Raw genomic sequence first — 9,781 nt, forward strand, 5'->3', positions numbered from 1 at the left:
GGGGGGGAAGCGGGGTCAGAGCGGGGCCGCGGCCCCCGCTGGGAGCTCGGGGTCCGCTCGGAGCGCGGAGGGTGCGGGCACCGAGCGGGGCTCGCCCGGCGCTGCTGCGGACGGCGGCGGCCGTGAGAGGGAGGATGAGCTCATACCTGCCTTCCTGAGGCGGGAGCGGGTGTAGTGCTGGGAGGAGACGGGCGGAGATGGCATCGGCATCGACAGAATAATCCCTGAAATGCGATAAAAGTAACAGATTTTCCGAGGAAGGAGAAGCCAGCGAGCTTCGTCAGCAACAGGCAGCTGTTGCTGCGTGAAGAACAACTTCTGGTGTGCTCCGTGCTCTGTTTTTAGTGTTTTTAATGGGGACTGGACTAGATTATTTCCAGAGGTCCCTTCCACCCCTAACAAATCTGTGATTCGATGTCGCTTTCATGCCCTAAGCCAGTTGGTCCCAGTAGTGAAGGTTTACCAGCGTTTTGTGGGGTAGATCCCAGTGCTGCTGCCTCAGAACGAACCCTGACACTGTTGGTGTCAGCCAAATCTGCCCCTCTTGTTCTAAATCTCTTTCTGGTCGTGTGCTGGACAGGTTATGCCTTGTATCAGTTCCGGTTTTCGTAAAGCCTGACCAAACCTCTTCAATATTTTACGGGTAGGATGAGGTTTCACATGGCCTGTATAGAGTAATAGATATGGATTGTGGGATCCACTTGAAGCTTTAATAATGGACCAAGGAGCTTGTTTTAAGCTGCGACTCAGTGGTCACTGGATGCCTACAAGAAAGGAAAGACTGGTTCTTTTTTCCTCACCTTCAGATCCTGTATTAAAGGTTTTCTGAACTCAGCTATTTAGCTGTAGCCTGGTGAAAAGCACATCTTAGCATACAGTTCTGCAAGATGTGATAAGCCAGATTCACAATGCTTGTACTGAAATGAGGTTTTTCTCCAGCTGCTTACCTCCTGCTAGGAATACTGATCAAACTCTTCTCTGAGTTGCATTAACTCAGAGTAAACAGCTGAAAACTAGAAACAGCAAAAACTGTTCTATAAGTTAAAGCAGCTGAAGCCTGTCAAGGTTGGGACAGAGAGGGTGAAGGTGAGGGATTAGTGTGACTAGAGACCACAGACAGGAAAGGGGAAGCAGACTGGTAGAAGTGAGCTGTTAAATCTGCCCAACTGCACATCCACCTTTTGTCTGATACAGATCATGCCATGTGTCGTGGCTTTGCAGGTTTGCACCACCTGTATCTAAGCAGAACTTGATAATATGAAGTCACTCGCTAGAAGTTAAAGTGAAAAATGCTTTTAATTTCTTTAGTGCTCTTCCATAACCTGTGTCAATGCATCATTGACTCAAGTCAACAGAATTCTGTGAGCCTGAGTCAAGTAAGGAGGTGATGTCTGTGGGCTTAGTTTGCAATGCAGCTGCTGGTCTGTAATTCAGTCTGTTGTTGAATCTAACAATATGGACAGGATTTTCTTGAAATATGCTTTGAGATTTCATAAGAGCTAATTTCACACGTACATTGGACATTTCTAGGAAGCAGGCTGGTATATTATTTTGCATGTGTCATGATGTTGAGTTGGGACCACAAAAAAAAAAAAATAAAATCAAAACCTTCTTGTTGCAGGCAAAGCAACTGAAAACAAGTACATGTTGCCCTCTGCAGTTTCAGATATTTCCTCCTGCATTCAGTGTTCTGATGATCAGTAAAATAAATCAGCTGGGAGTCCTTTTTGGCAGCACTAGTTTGCAGCAAAGCAGCGTAGATACATTTGCCCTCATTAAAAATGTGAGGTTTGTAGCTTCCTCCCTCCCTAGCCTTTGTTCTATGTGGGGAAGTTTAATAGCTGCTGATAGAGAAACTCTGAAAGTGGTGCCAAGTGTTCACGTCATCTTGCTGACTTCTTTGCTGTTTACTTGCTTTATTAATTGTCTGGTCTATAAGAGTGGAGTTTTCAAGTTGGATGTAGGCTCCCAATTCCCACTGTTAAGTCATTAAAATACTGATACTTGAGTCCTTCTCAAGGAAAGCACCATATTCTCATCCTTGACTACATCTGTAGCTGGTGCTTTTTAAGAACTAATCAGCAGAAATTACAGAACCTGATGGAAAGTGTTTCCTTCAGATTAGAATGGTCTGAGGTAGTGTTCCTGGGGTAGCACTTCTGGGGTGATGACTTCTCTAAGGTGAGGTGTATTTGGAGATGTTCTGAGATTACTGTGTCCTGTCTGGCAAGGCCTGTGTGCTTCCCTTCTGCTCTAGATCTTGTCTTTTATTGTAATTCTACTTTTGACATGTGGAGGGTGTCCATTTGTTGGATAACTAAGTCCAGAGTAAAAAGGAAGAGGTAGTGTGACAGAAGATGCCCCTATTTAACCTCTGTCACTCACTTTAGAAGCACTATAACCATGGAAGAATTTGGGAAAAGATGCTGAAATGTAGAGGCCTGAACAGTCCCATGCAGGAAGATACCAGTTTTGAGAGAAGCAAAGTATGAAGTAAGGCACACTTGGTTAGATGCAGGCACGTGACAGACCCTCTATATTTTATTTATAGGAAAAGTGATCCACCCACTCTGAAATCAAGAACTGTTAAACCTAATCGTTTGGACTTCATATGCCTAACAGTGAGGGGGCAAGTTTGTTCCTAGTATGCTTGTGTCCTAAAAATTGTTATGAAAAACCAAATGAAAAGAGATGGTGTAGGTAATGAGAAATGTCCTCTGTTTTGTTTAAATTCTTGACTTGTAACTTCAGTAGTCCTGTACTTAGAAGTTGCCTTGATGCTTTTCCTGAAGAATTTAGTGTTCCTCTGTGTAGGACGACAGGTAAGGTTAAGTTGTGCCCCGTTGACATGTGGGAGATTTTTAGTTCAACTTTGGTGTGTGCGAGTGTTTTAGGCAATGTGCAAAGCTGATCGTGGCAGCAAACAGATGGAGTGGGAAGTGTTGGTTGTGTTCAGTGCTGCAGATGCATTTCTGCACTCAGAGTTTACTGAGCTCCCCCAGGGCAGCCCAGACATGTATTGCAGCAGTGAATCCCTGTAGGTTTGGAGGTGTGACTGCCATGGAGAGCTGCAGCAGGAGTAATTACAGCTTCCAGGGCAGCCACAGGCTGGAGGGAACATGGTGTGCAGGACAGGGGTGAGGGCAGTTCCTGGGCTGGCTGCTGAGCCTGTATGTTCTGTACAGGGCACAGCTGCTCTGTGCACTGCAAACACCTTCTCATCTGCTTGCTGGCACACCTGTTGTATAACAATGTACATCCTCCAGGAAGGCAGGCACTGTCGCTTTGGGATTTGCCCAAGGCCAGTACTCACATTGTTTTTTGTTTGAAGGGCTGAATGTTGTGTTTTCTGTTACAAAACTTAACAACAACATGTTGAAAATGTTAAGCCCTCTTCAAACAGGTGCTAGGCTGGAGCTCCCTGATAGTAAGAATGGGAGCTTAGTGTGGTCTGGTCACTGTCAGCATGAATTTGATAGTGGGATAAACAATTTTAAAAAAAGTTTCTTCGTGAATTTGTTTGACTTTCAGACTAATCAGACATCTATTTGTGCAGGTGAAATGGGATATTTCTTTGAATTGTGTTTAATCTCTGTAGATAACCTTGAAGCCTTCCGTTGTTAAACTGGTGTAAAAGTGGTGTAATGTAAGATAATTTAGAAGTTATGTGAAATGCAGTCTAGAAGATGTATTGCTATCAGTTTATAAATCCCACTTTTTAGTAAATGTTCACACCAGATTAGTTTTTGCCTTATGTTTCCTGTGGCATATGTCAGTTTTCATGTGCTGCCTGACCTTTCAGAGCCAAATCAATATTTGATCTTTGGGTTGATCTTATGTAAATATTTTCAGACAGTTTTTCCACTGTATATATGTTTTTTAAAAATGCAAGGATTTATACACTGCATCCAGAAAACAAATTGGCTTAAAGTAAAGGGGGATGGAGAAGGCTGTAAGTTCAGGTGGCTGAGAAGACAAGACCATATCAGAGTCCTGTTGAACTGCAGAGGATTTCAGTTACTGAGCTGGCTGACTTGGTGTAAATGTAGTAGCACATAAGCAGTAACTGCTCACGACTCTGGGAACGATGCTGCTGACAGACACACAGCTCAAATGCTCTCAGGCAAGATATTGCACTTACCTGCCTGTATTACAAACTGATCTGAAAGTGGGGGTTTTGCCAAACAGTTGTGGAAGCTTTCCAGTAATTTAAAAGCATGTAAATTCCATGGTAAAACTTCTCCTTAATTGTGTGTGTGGGTTATGTCAAGCTATCAGCACCATGTTATGTTCTACACCTGCTAGTTTGTAACCTTTATCACTCAAGCACCTTTTTCCCAAGGTAGCTGAGCAGCCTGAGCATGGAAAGTAACATCTGGTTTTGTTTGAGGGCAGATTTTCTGCAAAACTAATTAGCAGAAGAAGTCTGAAACAGTAACAGTGTCTTTTGAACCTCCTATTTTGTGTAACCAGTGTAGGAATGAGTTGTCTGTACCAGAGGTGAGGGGCTAATTAGTGGGAAGTGTCACAGTAGAAAGCTGAAATATCTATTTGCATTTGAGGGATTTGTCTTATTTAGGTTGTTGAGCAGTGTCTTGTAAAATAGGAGCCTGGCTGAAGCCTAGGCATTAATGGTGTAATTATAAATATATTTCATTCATGGACTTAATGAACTGTGACACATTTCTGCCACTCCTAAGAAAATCCAAGAGTTGATAGTGGAACTGAAAATGTTTCTGTAACCAGAAATCCCACACAGGCTGAGGCCTTTCCCAGCAATGTGTTTTGCTATACTAAAAATGTTCTTGTTTTTCTGGCCGAAATATTAATTTTTCTCCTTATTTGGCGCATTGGGGTTAGAGCTTTCTAGGAGGATTATACCTCAAAACAGTGTCACAGGTATTGTGCACCTGAAGTTAATATTTGGACAGAAGCATCTCAGTGTAGCATGTTAAATTAGTTGCAATGATAGAGTGTTTATGTAACAATCCACTTTCTTGTTTACTTAGCTCTGCAGTATAAATGGGATCTTTGCTTTTTTGTGATTAAATGCTTCCAGATGGTAAAGAGAAGAGCTGAAATTCTTAAAAAAACAATTGGAAATAGTTGTGGTTTTTTTCAGGAAGTATTGTTCTTTAAAACGATTTTGGAGGCAGGAGGGGCAAATGAGGCTGAGATCTCAGTATTTGTCTGTATTGCTTGGTGCCAGGTGAAACTTGGGGTTCAGAGTGTCCTTGATCTTGGCGGTCAGCTGGGATCTGTGTGCAATCCAGGCAGTCCTTTTGGTAGTAAGCTTTTAGGGAATTAATCTGCAACTTTGTCCCTGCTTGTGACTGACAAACTGATAAAATCATAGAACAATTCAGGGTGGAAGCAGCCTGGAAAAATCATCTGGTCCAAGCTTTCCTTTATGTCTCAGCACGATTCTGCAGTCAGAGTAAGCAGTGTGACTCAATATTTAAATATCTTCCAGAATTCTGAAAGTCTTGCAGAAGATGTAAATTCAGGATATAATAACAGCTGACCATCCGCTAATTGAATTGACTTGACAAGAAGTAATTATTTGATACCATTCCCTTAAGATGGCTTGTTCTTTCATGTAATTAGTGTAACGAGAGGTGGTGTGTGAGTGGTTGCTAATGCTAAGTCACTGTTTCACTGTGAGTATTTTGGAAAGTAGTGCACACCAGTTCCTTCCTGTTACAATGTATTTTGTCTCTATTTATATCAAATGTCCTGATTAGAAACAAGATCTTCGGTTTGCTACAGAACCTGAAGGGCAGAGTGGCCGTGGTAGTGCCAACTCTATGGATCAGGATTCAGGCACTTGATTTGCAGAGTCCTGGAGTGTTTGTGCTTCTGCTCTCTGAGAGTTTTTGTTTCTTCAATGTCCACCCAATCCTTGGCATACCCATGCTAATTTTGAATTCTCTGTAGTGCAAAATGTTTTTAGTTTTGTACTTGGAATAACATCTTTTTATCAGAAAAGGGTGATAGGTGGTTTCTAGAAGATTCTGCTGACAAACTCTCAGAATTTGTAGAAGCTGTGGAACTGTGTGTGGTATAGAGTAGGGAACTTGTATGGAAGTGATGTGAAAAACATTCACTTTGTTGCTCATCTAAATTATCAAGTATACGGTTCCTGCAAAGGAAGGCTGTGTGGTAGACTGTTAAAAACAAAGCTTACTGTTTGTGAACTCTACCTAAGTCTATCTTCTCTTTCTAACAGGTCACCAACAAAAGTTGGAACCAATGTAGTAAAGGTGAGTTTCTTCTTAAAATCAGTCAAGTGCTTGTTGATGATGAATACAGGGTTGAGTATTTCCACCTAATGTGCTACAGTACCCCTGACATCAGCACACAGAGGAAATTACATGCTTTTCCTTGTTGTATGCAGCAATTGTGCTTGTCTTGAAATTCCAGCTTTCCTTTTATTTAGGATATGTTACAGTGTCTCAAAGTTCATTTTGTTCTGAAATGTGTATGTGCAATTTAATTAACCTGTATGTGATTACTAAACTGTGCTCTTTTAACTGATTTGTGAGTAGTAAGCAAGGCTCTGCAGCCACCTGGCTTTTGGTCCTGATTTATATGAAATAGTTGATTGTGCTCTCTTCTGTCTCCAAAATAAGAAAAATCTTTATATTTGTACTTCAGAAGCCTCCCCTCTAGGTTATGTGAAGATAAACCACTATATATAGCTTAATGAGACAGCGTTGCCACTTCCCACGCAGGTAATTGGTATTCTGTGCGTAGTGACAGCGAGGCTGAATCCAGCACACAGTGAATAGGTGAGGAGCTGGAACCTTGTGCAAATAACACTCATTTCCTGCTCTCAGAAGGGCCAAAGGTGCTGCTGTACAACACTTCTTGTAGGTTTGTCTGCAAAGTGTTGGGAAATCCTAGTGAAGCCAGTGTTTCTGAGCTGTCAGCAGTACTGTGCTCTGAATCAATAGTATTTTAACAGTGATACCATATCTTGCTATACCTCTTAGGGAACAGGGCCTTACCCCCAGTTTTGTGTTCTATTTAATGTCCCTTTAATAATTAAGTATTACATATGTAAGCCTTTCAAGCAATGTTGTTTTATCATTCCCACTAAACTGTGTGCAATCAATGAACTTCAAAACTAACTTTAATGTCTTCATGAATTATTAGCTGTGAAGTTCCCTATGTTGCTATTTGATTATTGAATTTTTTGAAGTATCTTCCTGAAGTACTTGTTCAAAGCTAAATTTCTGAAGGTGGAAAAAGTAGTAACTTCTGTGCTTGGTATCATATCAGTTCAGTGAATGTGTGACTAATGGTATCATTTGTCTTGGAATGGGTAAGAAATATTTCCTAAGTCCGAAGTCTAATAGGTGTGTGAGTTTAATGTCAACAGAATTGGAAATGAATATAATGGGTTCTGTAGGCACTGATTACATTTAAGTATTTATGTCATCATACATTTGAAGATAAACTTTAATAATAAAGTAAAGTAGAGCTTGCATTTAGATTAGAAATCTTTGTGGCAGGAGGGAGTGGAGAGGGAGGAAGAATTTTTCTGTAATTGCAGCTGTCTTTGTACAATATGCCATTTCTTTAGGTCAGAACTCTCCAAGATGGATGTCTGCAAGAGTTTGGGGCAGGGAGGAGTTTCAAACATAATATGTTAGGATGCTCTAGAGGTTCTGTTTGGTTGTCTGAGAGTCCAGACAAAGTCTAAGGAGAAATTCTTAAATATCTGTACTAGACAGTCACTCTAAATAAAAAAACAGTGACAAATGAATGAAAATACCCCATTCTAGTTGGCTCTGAGGGCTACTGGATTTCTGCAGATCCCTTCCAATACCAAGGATTCCATCAGGTTCCACTTTAGATATTGCTGATGTATGTGCTTATGGACGATGTGATGTTGTGGCCTTTCATTGGACTGGATGGTCTTTGAAGGGTTTTTTTTTTCCCTAATGCAAACTCTTTAGGATTCTAATAATTCATGTAGAAGAGAAGGGGTATGATGAAGTTCTTACTGGTCTGTATCACCTGAGGTTAAAGCAGTAACCTATGGTAAAAACTATTTGTGGTTCTGAACCTAAAATTTTGCAGGAATTTATTAAAATGTTTACTCACAAATGAAATATTTTCAGCTTATTTGGATTTTGGAAGGATCTGCATGAAGAAGACTGATGGCTAAAATATACGATGTGCACTAGGAATAATTGTAGAGTGTAAGATTCCATGTTAGAACCTCAGAAGCATGTTTGTGACCACTTGATAGAGCTGCCTGCCTTAATTTGGAAATTTCTAAGTAGTTTCTACTATATGTGGCTGTTATACAGTTCTTGCGTCCTTTCCTAAAAACTGATAAAGAAAAGAGAAAATATTTTAATATGGAATTTCCTTGCTGCAGATTATTACATGTGTTTATTTCTCTGAACTTCATGCTGCCTTCAGTTTGATTTTAGTTGAGGTTGCAGCCTCTCATATATAACTGCCTGTTTTGTTACATAGTGTGCATGACTCTGAAATACTACTCATGTGTACTGAGCATTACTGTTTAAACATCTGACAGCAGTAATGTGTGAAAATGTGTCAGATTTCTTGTCCTTTATGCTATTGAATTTGTTGGAGCTGTATTTTCGTTAGATATCTTACTGAAGAGGTTAGTACCATCATCTTATGACTTTTTCTTTTGTAGGATATGGACAATAAACTACACAAAGCTGGAAATGAAACATTTGTACGAGAAATGAAACAAGATGATTCAAAAGAGGTTAGTTAAATATTGCTTTGAGCTTCCAGCATCACAGAAAAAATATTAAATAATTTAATGATCAATATTCAACCTGAAACTACCACAGGTTAGAATTAGTTGTTAATGTTAGTAAGAATGTTCGTCTAAAGGGTAAAAATCAAACTAAGTGTTCTGAAAACATATTTAGGATTCACAAGTTTTGAAGTATTTGCGTAATTTACAGGATCATATTTAGCAGTACATGAGAACTCTGAAGAGTGAGCAGCTTTTGTTTCCTAACAAAAAGTAGTTTTGTTTTCTCTCCAAATATATTGAAGAAGACTGGAGATTAGTTACTTTGTTTTATCTTTTGAATATGCCCATTTCTGCACCAAGGTTCTGGTTTCCTTTTTAACCAAACTGCATTTTATATATAAAACAACTCCTCAGTGGAAGAGTTCTTGTGGGTATTTTACAGGCTGACTGATTTGTGTACCCAGGAATTGCCTGCTGGTGACTGGTAGAATGGTTTTGTTTTGTTTCTCTAGATTATTGACAGTATTATAGAAGAAAGCCAGAAGGCCCAACAACTAGATGATGATGCTTTAGCTTCTAGAGGAAGTGAATTGACTGTTCCGACTTCAGATGCAAATGCTTGGATTTCTGGAGCAGGTATCATTAGTGATGTCCCAGAAGTACTAGCTGCTAAAATACCATTACCAGAAGACACTAGAGAACCAGAGGATCAGAGTGTGTGTAAGGACACTGAATTGGAGTCTGGGAAGGTTTTGTTTAGTTCTGACCAACAGGAATCTCATAAACCAACAAAAGTAACAAATGCAACTGACCATAAAACGGATGAAACTGAAGCACAAGGAGAAACATCAAAAAAAGAGGACATAACTGACAAGAAAGAGACAAATACTTTAGAAAAAGTGGCTTCAGATTTACCTACCAAAGACCCTTCTACAACAGAAGAAATGCCCCCAGCCAAGCCCCCAAGGCAGCTGACTGTAGAGCCTGACATAGTTGCCAGCACAAAGAAACCTGCCCCAGCCTGGCCAC

The 9,781-nt window shown here is 40.4% G+C and overlaps 1 protein-coding gene across 1 annotated transcript in view; it reads left to right on the top strand.

Annotated features, from left to right (window-relative positions):
• Nucleotides 1–9,781, top strand: part of WDR44 (WD repeat domain 44) — a 29,742-nt gene that overhangs the window by 6,752 nt on the left and 13,209 nt on the right. The window contains 3 exon segments of the mRNA XM_005419800.2: nt 6,133–6,263; nt 8,681–8,755; nt 9,265–9,780. Of these exon segments, the coding sequence (XP_005419857.2) occupies nt 6,133–6,263; nt 8,681–8,755; nt 9,265–9,780 (722 nt within the window).

This window comes from Geospiza fortis, unplaced genomic scaffold, assembly GCF_000277835.1.
Source record: "Geospiza fortis unplaced genomic scaffold, GeoFor_1.0 scaffold157, whole genome shotgun sequence".
NCBI lineage: Eukaryota > Metazoa > Chordata > Aves > Passeriformes > Thraupidae > Geospiza > Geospiza fortis.